Consider the following 14,253-nt stretch of genomic DNA (forward strand, 5'->3'; position numbering starts at 1 on the left):
ACCGTCCATCGCACCTCTCACCAGGGCGTCCCGCGGCGTCTGATCTGCGGTTCCCTCCCCTCTCCCCGCCCGGGGTGGGTCAGTCTGGCCGGTCAGGGGCGTCCGCTGGGAGTGCCAAGACGAGACCCGCCCGAGACCTGGCGCCGCAGTTATGTCGGTATCGGTTCTGTTTGTCAGCACCCCCCGCTGATGGCCTTCGCTCGTATGCGGTGCCGGCCCGGCGCCGCGGCATATCCTGGTGTCTGGGTGCCGGCCGGCTACCTGTCGACCCGCGGCGGCCGACAGCTTTGTCAAGATTTGTCTGACGCTCACCTTCTGGGAGACGTGCGGTCGCGAGCGTGACGGGTGGTAGGACATGTTTTATTCATGGCCCGTACGCCGCACCAGACAGTATTTCAGACGAGCACGTGACCCACAGCCACACTCTTGTTTGTTTATTGAACATGTTACACATCTGAGTGTTTTGACAACGGCTTTTCTGACAAAAAAGACAATAATCTTTAATCATCAAGGGCGATCATCAATAACAGCAATGGATTTCTATTGAGTCTGTGCTTTGGATCGATCGTTTTTGCCTGTTTTTGTTATGCGCTACATGTTTTGCTGAAAACGAGTTGCGTGCTGCGCAGTGCGTAGATCCTTTGTTTGGTGTAACAGCCGCTGAAAGCCCACTCTATCTGCGTAACACATCGTCAATCAAACTATCGTCGAGCATTGTTCTCGGCAGCTTTTGTCTGGCTATCGATGCATATCGGTGATTTGCAGTTTCAAAACAATTCGTAATTTGCATGCAGCGCTGAGACGGTGAAATTTGAGCGAGATGACCGACCAATGAATTTCAGCCATAGTGTATTCACCTTTATTGTTCCCAGCTCCATTCAGCTTACCAAGTATGACGTTGATCTTCCCTTCCCTATTCATATAGATTCAATGTCACATTCCGTTTCAAGCCTCACGTCCATGCAGAAACCATCTCACAGTTATCTGAATAACTGCCTTGCCGGTCTCGCAGCTTCATCTCCGGATGTCTCTGACACCTGACCGTGGTCTCTGACATCCGCAGTCTCTGACACTGACCGCTCCGCCCCCAGGAACGGCCTGGCCGGCTCGGCGGTGTGCGCCTTCCGTCTGCAGGACATCCAGCAGGCCTTTGACGGGCCATACCGCCAGCTGGAGGACCAGCCGTCCGGGCCGCAGCAGCGCACGCCCGAGGAGCGCCGCCACTTCCAGTGCGGCTCGGACGACGCGGCCGTCAGCGAGACGCGCCGCCGACCGCCCACCGCCGACGCCATCGACCAGGCGCTGGCCTTCCACGCCGTTCAGCCCAACAAGCTGGACCCGCTGCTGCTGCTCGACGGCGTCAGGTGGGCGATGTCGGTCGTGTCTGGTCACGGGGACGGTGACGGGAGGATGACGGTGACGGTGACGGAAAGAGGTGCTGGCCGGTGACTGGTCGTAAAGTTCATTTTTTTTTATTTAATTGTATCTTTCCATGGTATCCATGGTTCCATTGTATCTCCACATTCCTAGCTGTGTCCGACTTATTAGCTCCTGGGTGGTCCCAGCTGGTTCCAGTCGTTGTTCTCTTTCTCCTCTGTTTGTCCATAGCCGGGCGGCGGTAGTTTGTATCTCTCCGGGCCGCTCGCGGCTCTTCCTTACGGCCGGGTCACGCTGGGTTACCGTGTTGACCGGCTGTGCAGCGGCGTCTCCGCCCCTCTGCCAGCCACAACAGGGCATTGTGCCACCCCCGCGGCCGGCCCGGCGACGCCGCCGCATAGATCATGGACCCCGGCGGCGACCCGCCCCCATTAATCTCGCCCAAAACGAGCGGCGCCCGCCGGCCGGCCCGGCCAAAGGCGGCGCCTGTTACCGTGCACGGCCGGCTCACGGTCACGGCACATAGTGAGGAGAGCGGCGCCGACACTGGGCGGCCGCTTCCTGCTCGGCCCGTACTCTCTGCGGCCCTCGGCGGCCGCCCCCGCCCGTCCCGGCAGCCCGCCCTGCTCCAACGGGCCGCCGCCGCGGGCCGGTGCTATCTTTATGTGCTGCACCCACGTCTCCAAGGGGACGGGAGGAGACGCAGAGAACAGAAGAGGTCCTCGCACTAACAGAGAAGAGGTTGTGCTGGTGGTGACACTGAAATAAATCAGACGCGTTTTATACCGCCTCATGGTTCCGAGAGCTCCGGTGTTGGCAGCCCCGGATTTGGCAGCGCTTATCTCGATCGGGCGTCACCCAAAAAGGCAGCGAGACGGACGGGCTATGCCGGGGTCAGTGACGGACGACGCCGGCCGATCACTTCCCGGAGACATTCCGCTGCCGACCGGTCACCCGTCAGGCCGGTCGGCGAGCGAGCGTGACGTCCGCTTCCCAGAACCAAGTCTATGCTCCGCATTCTGTGCCGAGACATGCATGAACTGATCATAAACATTGCCGGCGATCGACACAAACGACTTATTGTCTGCTGATGCAAGCATCACATGGCTTATTTCATGGCCTGCAATGAAATGACATTAGCGGCACTTTTAACCAGACCAGTAGCGGCCGCTGCAAACTGCCGCATCTGCCGCCCGTCACCTGTTTACATTTCTGCTCCTAGATGGCACTAGTGGTAAGCGCCTGAAACTAGACTGTGCCGCATAGCTCCCGGTCGACTCAGGAATCTCAATTTGCGTAACTGCATATGAGTAACGGACCGCTTTGATTATCGGAATTAGGCGGCACTGTTCCGTGCGGGAGAGAATTAGGCTACGACATTACCAAACCCCATGTGCTATTGGGTTAGCGCAGTTGAGATACCGATGATTCAATATCCCGTCGGCCCCAGCTGGCCGTCTATCGGGAGCCGCTATCGCCCGCTATCGCCGATAGGGGTGATGCTCCGCGTCGGTCGCCGTCCACTATCATGTTTACTGCGCTGTAATGCCGCGTGAACAGCCCGGTAATGAGATAATCGCCGAGATCCAACTCACGGCGTGCACAGCGCTCCCCCGCTCGCCGGCCGCCGTTGGAAGCCCTCCGCGGCTTATCGTGACAACATATCGAGCCGGCCGGAGCGGCTGCCGGTTAGTGTTACATCACGGCCCACCGACCAGCTGCAGTCGGCACCATCGCCAAATTTGGGCACAGCCCGCTAAATCGGTCACCGAGCGAGCCACTAAGCCGTTTGGGGGCGAGGACGCTGAGGAGCTACATTTGATTTATGGTGGATTCGCGATTTTAAGCTTCAAGGGTGTCCGAGTTACGCGCTTTGTGATACGTTTACGGTCTTTTGCACCGACAAGACGACGGTGGCTTAGAATGTACGTAACCTACTACCTCCATCGATATTCCATCCAAGTAGTTGTGCTCTATATCATCATGCCTTTGTACGATGCACGGTCTATTATGGGGTACCAGACCATAAGGCCAGCACGGGCCTCATTCACTCGTCTCATTTTAGCGTTAACAGTGCAACAATGTAGAGCTGAATCGTCTGCAGTGCCACCTTGTTCCGAACTGTTTGATCCTTGTGTAACAGCATTCATCGATTCTGTTTCAGCCTGTCGGCGGTCGCCACAGACGTGATCACCACTAAGCACCACATGGCCGTGCACGTGATATTTGTCACCGACCGAGCGGGCACCATCCGTAAGCTGAGCGTGGTGCCGCGCAGCCAGAAGACGTGTCTGGTGGAGGTGCTGCAGCCGTTCGAGCGGCCCACCACCGTCCTCGCCATGAAGCTGCTCAGAGAGGAGGTGAGCCGTGGGGGATTGGCGTCGAGGTCAAGGGTGTGGGTAATGGCTGACGCGTGGCTGAAGGATGGAGGAAGGGAGGAAGGGATGGGGGTGTGTCTGTTCTGGTTCCATGTGTCCCGGTGCCCCCTGCCGCTGTATGACCGACCCCGTCTGTCCCCAGGGCTCGCTGTACCTGGGCACCGACTCCGGTCTGGTGCGTGTCCCCGTGCAGCGCTGCGACCGCTACACCTCCGAGGCGGCCTGTCTGGCGGCGCAGGACCCGTACTGCGGCTGGGATGCGCTGCGCCAGCTCTGCAGCCCGCCGCCCTCCCGTAACCCGGACGTGGTCTCGTGGAGGCAGCTGGTGACCCAGTGTCCGGACCAGAGCCGGCCCGTGGACGGCGCCTGGACGCACTGGTCCGACTGGCAGAGCTGCCAGCAGGCCGACGGCGCCGACTCGGACATGTGCCAGTGCCGTCGGCGCACGTGCAGCCAGCCGGCGCCGGCCAACGGCGGCGCGCCCTGCCGCGGCCTGACCACCCAGGTGGCCAACTGCACGCGCCACGGCGGCTGGACCGGCTGGTCGGCCTGGTCGGCCTGCTCTCACCCGTGCGGCGTGGCCGTCAAGTCGCGCCGCCGCTCGTGCACCAACCCGGCGCCGGCGTACGGCGGCCGGCCCTGCGTCGGCGAGGAGTCGCAGGAGATCATGTGCCACTCGAACCCGCCGTGCCCCAGCCGCACGGCGCTGCCCGTGGACGGCGGCTGGGGCGCCTGGAGCGCCTGGAGCGCCTGCTCGGCCGGCTGCGGCGGCGGCTTCCGGCGCCGCAGCCGCGCCTGCGACAGCCCGCGCCCCGTCAACGGCGGCCGGCCCTGCCTCGGCTGCGACGTCGAGTACGGCGAGTGCGAGTCGAGCTGTCCGACGGTGCGCCGGCTCACCGACTGGACGCCCTGGCTGGCGGCCAACGACACGGCCGGCCGAAAACAGCAGCGCTTCCGGTTCGCGTGCCGCGCAGCGGTGGCCGACCCTGACCTGATCCGTGTCAGTCAGGTCAAGGTGGACGAACGCTACTGCCGGCCCGACGGACACTGCTCCCCCGGTGAGTACTGACCAGTGACGGACACTGCTCCCCCCTCCCGGTGGGTACTGACCAGTGACGGGCACTACTCCCCCGGTGAGAACCATCGATTGGCGAAGGAGGGGTCGTGTTCCTTCCCTGCTAAGTGCCTCCGGTGGTCGACAGTTGCGACTCGATGCCTGATGTTTCGAAGGGCGTCACGGTGTCACCTTGGACACCGTTGGTTTATCTCATAATCTTGCTCTTAAAGTCTTCGAAATGTGTCGTTTTTGGATCACGTTGCCATGATGTCAGCGTTTGGGCGGATGTCGTTGGGTTACAAAAGACCCTGGCAGGCTCGGCCGCGCCAGGTGGCGTCAGTGTCGGGTGGCGCTGATCGCCGGGGTGGCTCGGGTCAGGGTCCGTCACCAGAGGCCACCAGAGATCACCAGGTGCCGGTGCCGTGCCGGCTGGTGTAGTGTTCGGTCCGCCCGCCCGAGCCCGGGGTTCCGCCGGAGATCGTTCAAACTGCTCTGCCAGCAGACTGGGGCGCTGTCCTGAGTTGGGGTCACGGGTGTTATGCTGAGTACAAGAGCAGTAACTGAAGGATGGTGACGGTGTTCAATGACGGCCAGTTGAGGCTCCTGTTCCGTCGTCTGGGAATGTTCGGACGCTCATGTTTGTGATGATCACATGTTTATTCAGCCTTGCTCTTTATTGCTTGCTGAATATGTTACATTCAAAGTTAATGAGAACTTCACCAAATACTTTATAAATCTTATTGAACGACAAAAGGACATAGACAGTCAGGAGATAAAACGAGAACCAGAACAGAAGTTAGTGTCTGTCTTTCCAATTCAAACTGCAGCGCTCTGAATGTAACACCACTCTCGGCGCCGTGTTGCCCTCTCTAACGTCTGTGTTTGCTTCTGTCTTGCAGCCAATTCTGTCAGCCTTGGCTGGGGCGAGTGGAGCGCCTGGTCCGAGTGTTCTGTGCCCTGCGGCGGCGGCGTCCAGGTGCGCTCCCGGGTGTGCGAGGGTGACGCCGCACTGTGCCGCTCCGGGCCGCACCGCATGGAGCGCGAGTGTAACGCACACTCCTGCGAAGGTCAGTGTCAGCGGAGCCGGCAGCTCTCTTGAAATCTAGTAAATTTGTGGTATTTAACAGTCTCGGACATTCTTCAACATAAACAACGGTGCATATCCATGAGCAGTGACATGTCTTTCACTGACCCATAAATGAGCAAGCCATGGAGCTCGGGCGAGCCGTTCTCAGAGCGTAACCTTGCCGAGCTGATCGTGACCCCGTTGTCTGACCGTTCCGTCCGTTCGTCTCGCCCGTTGTCCTGAAGGACCGCCTCTCCCGGTGTTCGTCTGACCGTGTCTGACCCGCTCTGCAGGCGAGTGGAGCTGCTGGTCCGAGTGGTCCCAGTGCTCGGTCTCCTGCGGCGTCGGCCACCGGCGCCGCTCGCGCGTCTGCCGCAACCGGCCCGCGTCCAGCGACGCGGGCGCCATCTGCGAGGGCCACGACGTCGCGCAGGAGGCGTGCGAGATGCCCAGCTGCACCAGCATGGACGGCTGGCTCGAATGGTCAGTAGCTCAGTGGCAATACGGCTGGCTCCAATGGTCCGTAGTTAGACGACCGGCTCGAATGGTCAGTAGGTAGACGGCTGGCTCGAAAGGTCAGACATTGGACTTTATGGACACATTGGACGGCGGCTGGCTGCACTCGTCAGTGATCAGTAGGCCCTATATGGACGGCTGACTCCACTAGGCAGTGCAGAGGGCCGCAGATGGAGGGCTGACTCGACTGGTCCAATGTCAGGGGGCCGGGAAGCGGGTGAGGGAGGGCAGGTAAAGGACTCGCTCGACTGGCCGCAAGTCACTTGGTTCATCACTCCTACATGGATGGGTTTAGCAGTATCGACAGCCGTACAACCACAGGCAATGCAACAAGCAACAATCGTATTCTTGACGTAAACATGTTGCACCACCCTGTCTATCCGAGCAAATTATACATACATTGACTTGTAAATGCTCAACATCCCAAGACTTCAGCGTCACTGACTGACGTCTTATTCTCTGAAATATTCATTTTGAAATATTATCTGAATGCAGTAAATATTTGGGTTGGGGCACCATAATACAGTGATTCGTCTTGTCACGTATCCTTTGTGTGCATAACAAAACGACATTCAGTTTCATCAAATCCGGCCGTGGTGTACTTTATCTGACGGACGGCTCTGTTTACAGGACGGTGTGGAGTCAGTGCGACGAAAACGACGAGCAGCACCGACTGCGGCGCTGTAACACCTCGGAGCCGGGCCCGAGACTGTGCCAGGGCCACGACCGCGAGACAAGGATGTGCGTGCACAACAGCCGAGGTGGGTCTACGGCAGCGCTCCGCCAGCCGCGCGTTTTTGCCGCCGCATACGCCGTCCGCATACGCCGTCCGCATTATGCATGACCAATGAGTTAGGTGTGTCCGCACCTCTATGGACTTTACCGTTCAGTCCGGTCAGGGGCCGGCGGTAAGCACGGAGCGTTACCGCCGCTCTGCCCGGGCGACACTGACACCGGCGGTGGGTGAACTCCCGGCTGGGTCTGGGGTGACGCCTGTGACCGCCCTGTGGAGCTGACGGTGGGGCTCAGCCGGGTGCTGACCGGTCCCCTCTCCCCGCAGATCGGCTTCAGCTGGCGGCCACCGGCGGCGGCTCGACCGAGGGCGCCATCGGCCCCGGCATACTGGTCATGGGCTGCGTGCTGAGCTTCCTGCTGGGAGCCGGGCTGGCGGCCGGCGCCATGTACTACTTCATGGCTAGGCGGCGGCGGCGCTTCGACAAGGCGGCCCAGCTGTTCTCCAAGCCGACGCCGCCCAAGACGGCGGCGGCCAAGACGGCCGTGGCCAACCAATACGTGACGCTGCCTGGCGCTCGGCGCGGCGCGCCCGGCGTGCACGAGCTGGCGGAGCTGAAGAACGGCTACCGGCGGCCGGGCAGCCCGACCAAGACGGTGATGCCGCCGCCGATGGCGCCGCTGACACCCAAGGTGCTCGGCAGCGCGTCCACGATCCGGCGCAGCGGCGGCAACCGCTACGACCCGCTCAGCACGCAGGAGCTGCACTTCGACCTGGGCCTCGACTCGGACAACATGTACTAGCGGCACCGGCCGGCCGCGCCCCCAGACTCAGTACAAACATGTGATAAGATGTGTGAGGGACCCGCCCAACTGTGGGGAACTGTGTGCGGCAGTGGTAGTGACCATTGTCGTGAAGCCGTTGATGAAGCCGAGTATGATTGCAATTGTTTGTGAATATTGCCAAGTTTTACCATTGCTTGCTGCTGGCCCACTTGGTGCTATTGGGTCGGCTGTTGTGCTATGATTGCTCATGCCTTGTGCCATGCGTGATGAAATATTTGGTGCTAAATGTGCCACGAGGTCACAAGCGTCGACGAAAGGAGGTCAAAATCATGTTATTGAAATTATACGCCCTTTTTACGAACAAATGCCAGCTCTTGTCGTTTTCGTACGCTGTAGTGCGGGGTGGTTTGTGTGACGATGCGTGGCCTGTGATATGTGTAGGAGTGTGCCATCAACTAACCCCACCTGACCAATGGGATGGGTGGAGACGATGCCTCGTCGGTGCTTTTTGTACAGCGTCAGCTGCAGTATTTGGGTCCACAGGACGAGGCGCGACATCGGGACCAAACAGGCTGGATTTTAGCGTGTGTAGTAGAGTTTGGGACTGCTTGTTGTGACCGTCCCACCAGTGATTTTGTACTGGAGAATCAGCAATTAATTGATACGTCGCAGACCATGTCAGCGCCATTCTCCATTATTGGAGATTGTTGTACTGTATTGATCATGATCACAGGATAGACACTATATAGAGATGAGAATACAACTACTTAAGCAATGATTTGTGAATAAAAACTATGAGTGATTTTATGTTGTGATTTTACGATACATAGGTACGTGATACACACAAATCCGTTCTAGGTAGCCCGACGAAATTATCACAGTGAATCACACAGCCTTCTCGGCGGCGCCTGCCCACCTGTGGCCGCGCCCTGAGCCGCTGGCGGCCGTCTCCATGATCCAGGAGAGCGCGCCCACGGCCGGCAGCAGCACCGGCACGAACTGCAGCTCCTCCCAGGTGCGGTACACGTCCAGCGAGGTCAGCTGCGGCTGCAGCAGCGGCGCGCAGCTGGCCAGCTGCAGCCGGCCGGCCAGCGCCGCCGCCGGCCGCGGCAGACCGCTCAGCCGCTCCAGCTGCTCGCAGACGGTCAGCAGGGCGGCCCAGAGCAGCAGGCGCGCGCCGCCGGCCGCCGCCGCCGCGGCCCCGCACAGCGCACACAGCAGCCAGGCGGTGAGCCGGCCGGCGCCGAGTAGCCGCCGCAGCCACTCGGAGACGGGCGCGGTCAGCGCCGCCACCAGGCTGGAGACGCTGCCGGAGCGGATGGCCGGCCACCAGGCCAGCCGCGGCGCCGAGCCACTGCGGGGGGAGAGAGGGCGTCACAGAGGCCGGACGCTTCGTATAGGAGAGTCCGCATAGGAAGACTTATTTGATCCTATGAAAATCAGCGCCTATGATTCAGAACGAACATCGATCATATGCAACTTGAAAATCGCCTTACGAGTAACCGAAAGTTGTGCTAAGAATGCAAAACGCTTGAGCACTTACGACACTCAACAATCAGCATCTCACCAAAGCTGTAAGGCACAACGCTTTACTACGCGCTAAGCAAATATCAGTAACACGAAGTTCACCTCACCTTAGGATGATGTCTGTGGCCGCCTGGAGCACGATCAGAGGGCACAGCCAGAGCGCCTGCTGGCCCGTCCACATGGCGATCAGCTGCAGAAGCTGGACGGGCTTCGAGCGACCGTGGAAGGCCAGCGCGTCCCACGGGAACGCCCACTCGCAGAGTACAGCGAGGAGCAGCAGCGGCGGCACGGCTGGCAGCCAGAGGCAGGCGCGCAGCGCGGCGCCCGGCTGGTCGCCGCCGGCCGTCACCGGCAGACCGGTGCCGTCCACCGGGCTCCCCATCGGGCGGAGGACGAACCGCCACAGACTGACCGGTCGCTGGGGAGCCGCCGCGGCCGGAGTCGGAGGCGGCAGCGGCCCGCGGCTGTCGGCGGGGGCCGCCCGCCGCCACTGGGCGCACCTCTCCACCACAGCCGCCGCCGCAGTGGCGAACACCAGCGCCGGCAACAGCGGCGCGCGCGCAGCCAGCCAGCACACCTCGGCCGCGGCCAGCAGCAGGCTGAGCAGCGTCCAGAGCAGCGGGCGCCGCGCCGACCGTCCGGCAGCCGCCGACAGCAGCAGCTGGACGGCCAGCAGCCGGACCAGCGCCGGCCAGCGCCTCCTCAGCAGCAGCGCCGCCACCAGCGCCGGCAGGGTGGCGCGCAGCCGGGCGCCGCCAATCCGAGACCGGCACAGGCCGCACAGCAGGCTGACGGCGCAGGCGGCGGACAGCGCGGCGGCGGCGACGGTTCCGTCGGTCTCGACGCAGACCTGCAGCGTGTGGCGGAGGGCGGCGGCGGTGCGGTCGACGGCGCCGCCCAGACCGGCCGACATGGTACTGAGCGGCAGTGGGCGCACCGCACTACCCTCCAGCCTTCCCCGGTTACTGCCACCACACCATCAGCAGGTCACTGTGTCCGCCACACCACTGCGACTCGAGCTCCGACTCACACCAACTGTACGATACCATGCACTACGGTCGAGCCACGCACTCCCACACCGTCCGGCCGAACGGCGATCGATTTACGGACTGGGCCAGCGGCCAGCGCCGACGGCCACGATACGGGTCGGCACCCGGAGGGGAGGGGGACAGGGGGGGGCGAGGGGAGCGGCTGGTGGGGGGGGGGGAGTCAGTATTATAACAGACACGGAATGGACGCTCGGACAGGGCGACGTAAGGGAGGGAGGGATGAATGCTACAGAGGCTTCACCGTCAAATGACACATGGTTGGGTATACAAGGTATAGTTCAGGCGAACACCACAAACACTGTCAGGTAGGCGCGTTCACGGGCAAAGATATCTCCCAATGCCTAGTCAGAAGCGTCCAACAGCCCCGCGCGGCGTGCTCTCCACCGGGGCCCTCCTGTGCCGGCCGCCACTGGCCACACTGCCGCACCGCCGGCAGTCCGGCACTATCTTATCGGGGTCCGGCCGGCGCGGCGGTGCAGTCCGCTTTTTAGACCGGCGCCGCGACCCGTCAACGGTTGGCCACTGTCAACAGTCGGACGCCGGACCGTACGACACGGCCGGCGACCACAGAGGTTTTGCATGCGGATTTGCATCAATAATGCCGTGACAGAGTGCGAAGCAAAAAGCATTAGCGCTGCTTTCACGACAGACAGGTTGACAGAGTCGCGGATTCCATTGAGTCTTATGCTGTGAGGCAATCAGTTTCTCTATCGAAGACACGCCAATAATGAATGGATATGTAGAAATCAAGTTTGAGATCACATCACACAGTCAGCTTCACGACTCTGTTTTTTAACGTTAGCAGGTGAACAAACATGCATGCATGATATAGAAAGATGTTTGACATTCTGACTTTCCCATGGCACAAGGTGAGAAGTTTTATTTTTGCCACTCAGCGGATAACTGCATGGATCTTTCATTGCGGACAATAAATTTCATCTCATACCCATACCGGACCAGTGAGAAGAAAAGAAGTCATTCCGCAATATTTTGACATGCCTTCGTGGGTGGGTCTTGGGCGTTACCCTACACGCGTAGATCTAATATGCTCTCATAGGCGTCGCCAGACATTTTCGGTTGGGGGGGCAAAATCAAGTTTTGTGTTAAATCTTGCCTTTCCCCAGCCGTTACTCACTCGTTTTACATATCATTCGACGCGCAATGGTGCGAGGAATCCGATGGTGACAAAGTTTTCCTTCTAGCTATAGCATGTATTTTTTTACAAAAAAAAATCAAAATTTTGATATTTCTGGACAAAAACGACCGTTAGAATTACAGTGGCTGCGATTGCCGACGCACTGCAGAGGGCCCCTGTGCAGACTCTCGTCGCTCATGATCATTACCCAGAAGGTGAAAAACGCTCCATTTGAATCGGATCACCTCGCTAAAACCTCCATTCACACATGCGGTAACGATCAATCAAAATGATTAACGATGAATTTCGTTACGGTAATGCTCGTCACAGTGCACCATTTATTTTCCGCTGACCGCATCGTTGAATGGTGAATGTACTCGTCTGATTCGTCGAATCACTGTCGAGTGCCGTACGGCGCTCTGAACCAGCCGTCAGACCAACACGCAGCATCAGCGGCCGGCGGGACCTCGCATCCAACAGCGCTGAATGAGCGGCTGTTGCTGTGAATGGCTCTCACTTTTACCGAGCCATTCAGAAATGTGACAGCGGGCGGCGTGGCTGGCCGTGTCCCAGTGTCAGCCTGACCCGACCCGGGCCGCCGCCGGCGCCGAGCGGGGCGTGGGAACGGAAGTGATGCCACGGCGGAGCGGAACCGACCGGAACCTGGCGGACCGCGCCCCACAGCGGCCCCCGGCGCCCCCCGGTCCCACACCCATCCCACAGCGCCGCTGATTTCAATTCATGGATCCGGCCATAGCACCACTGAAATGGGAGGGGGCTGGGGAGGGGTGAGGTTTAACGGAGACTGAGAGAGAATGTCGGAAGTGTGAATCGGAAGTACATCATTCATCCTTGCTGCAGTGAGAAGAAGTGTTTTGTTCACTCGAGTGTGAACAAAAAGTTTCTGGTTTTTCGAGTGAAGGGAAGCGCTGCAAACGCGACCAAAAATATTTAACGGAACCAAAAGTTACGCACGGCATAGCGGCAAGGGATCCCTTAGAGATAGGATTGCGACTTCCAGGCCATTTCAGGCCACTCAGGGTCAGTGTGGACTCTCAGAAGCCTGCTTAGGATCCCGGAGATCGGCGTGAGTCACCCCAAACATTTACGTGTATGTGGTGCTTTAGGGCTTTCCGAGCCTAAGGTGGGCCCGGAAAGGCCTTTAGGGCACACGATGACGAGCTTTCAGAAGCCAGTGTGGGCGGCGGGCGCTAAGAGACTAGGCCCAGGGTGAGCCTGGAGCCCTCGAATAACAGTGTGAACCGTCGGGGTCTGTGTCGAATCCTTAAGGACCCTACGTTGGTAGGGACATAAGAAACATGTGTTGCGGCCCTCAGAGGGACACGTGAGTTGTGACCCCTCAGATGCCGGGTTGGGGTTAGTAAAGTCTGTCGCCTCAAAAGTTCGGCTGAACTATCATTAGGCCAGTTGAGGTTTTCAGAAATTTTCGAAGGCATCCTCAAAGATTCGTGTGGCCCTTCAGAGGTCTACGTATGTATAATGTCCTCATTCTCAAAGATCCCTGTATGGGCCCTCTAGAGAACATGGACACCAGTGGGACTCTCAGAGGCCGGTTTGGGCCCTCCGAAAAATTCTTAGAGCTCAGTGGAGCTCCTTAGGAGCCTGTGTGAAAAGCAGGCTCATGAGCCCTGCGGCACTTGAACGGTACTTGTGCCTGTCGCAGACATTTGACGAGAGTTGAGAAAGGCCCCGAAGATTTCGTGTCACGCTTTGAACGAAAATTATGTGTCAGCACTCCAAAATTTATGAAAATCAGCTACAAAATGTAATACAGAACCAACAAGGAACATGGCATGAATCATGGCATTGACATTTCCGAGTCTGGAGTCGGAGTCTTGAAGATTTTGGCGACTGCGACTCTGACTTTGGTTTGAACTGCACGCTCCAACAGAGTCTGACCTCACAGGCATTCTCCGAAAGGTACCCCCATTTTTCCCCGACTCCAAAATCTCATCGGATCTGTATCGATCTCAGGGCGTGCCCGGTCCGAGGTTGGGGGGGGGGGGCAAGCTGCCCCGCTTGCCCCCCCCGTGGCGACGCTAATATGCTCTAATGCATTAAATTACGGGAGCGCGTATCGACTTCGGGGTCATTTGCAAAGATGACACGCGTAAATCAGCAGTCAGCATTTAATTTCCGTATTCCGATGTAAAACTGAATACCCTGCGCCGGAGACATGTTCTCTTGAATTAGTCATCAATATCTCCCAATGTAGAGTCGTCAGAGGCGGTCGCAGAGCCGTCAGCTATTAGGTATGTCGATGGACTGGCACGCACAGCCCACCGCCCGCTGACGCTGACGCTGGTCCCACCCGAAGGCGTTGCCGGCGCACAGGAAACAGCAACGCAGGCGCTAATGCCCGGTGGGATACTAAATGCGCTCGCAGTTCCCGTGGTTCGGATTAGTGATGTTAAATTCCGGTAAATACAGCAGAAATGATATGTGCAGGAGATTAGATTGGTCGGGCTCAGTGAGAAGCGCACCAGGCTCCACAAGCACGTAGTCGCACGACGGTGGAGGGATAGTAAGCCGATATCGACGGTCATGACTCATGAGCACTATCAGATCTATATAGGAGTCGTGCTAAACAAGCTACAGGCAATAATGCC

At 59.1% G+C, this 14,253-nt stretch overlaps 2 protein-coding genes across 2 annotated transcripts in view; one reads left to right on the forward strand and one right to left on the reverse strand.

Moving 5' to 3' along the window:
* LOC122390076 (semaphorin-5B-like) overlaps positions 1–8,719 on the forward strand; it is a 38,056-nt gene extending 29,337 nt beyond the window's left edge. Inside the window, exons 6-12 of the mRNA XM_043382710.1 lie at positions 1,092–1,364; positions 3,542–3,737; positions 3,898–4,813; positions 5,712–5,879; positions 6,172–6,361; positions 7,025–7,155; positions 7,455–8,719. Of these exons, the coding sequence (XP_043238645.1) occupies positions 1,092–1,364; positions 3,542–3,737; positions 3,898–4,813; positions 5,712–5,879; positions 6,172–6,361; positions 7,025–7,155; positions 7,455–7,930 (2,350 nt within the window). The 3' untranslated portion in view covers positions 7,931–8,719. The remainder of the gene's footprint in view (positions 1–1,091; positions 1,365–3,541; positions 3,738–3,897; positions 4,814–5,711; positions 5,880–6,171; positions 6,362–7,024; positions 7,156–7,454) is intronic.
* On the reverse strand, positions 8,610–11,495 carry LOC122390079. Its single transcript, XM_043382724.1, has 2 exons — positions 9,547–11,495; positions 8,610–9,266 (listed from the first exon to the last, which is right to left on the reverse strand). The coding sequence occupies exons 1-2, from the start codon at positions 10,350–10,352 to the stop codon at positions 8,798–8,800; spliced, it is 1,275 nt and encodes a 424-aa protein (XP_043238659.1). The 5' UTR covers positions 10,353–11,495; the 3' UTR covers positions 8,610–8,797.
* Positions 11,496–14,253: the final 2,758 nt, after the last annotated feature.

The sequence above is a fragment of the Amphibalanus amphitrite genome, unplaced genomic scaffold (assembly GCF_019059575.1).
Source record: "Amphibalanus amphitrite isolate SeventyFive unplaced genomic scaffold, NRLGWU_Aamphi_draft 000020F_arrow, whole genome shotgun sequence".
In the NCBI taxonomy this organism is placed as follows: domain Eukaryota; kingdom Metazoa; phylum Arthropoda; class Thecostraca; order Balanomorpha; family Balanidae; genus Amphibalanus; species Amphibalanus amphitrite.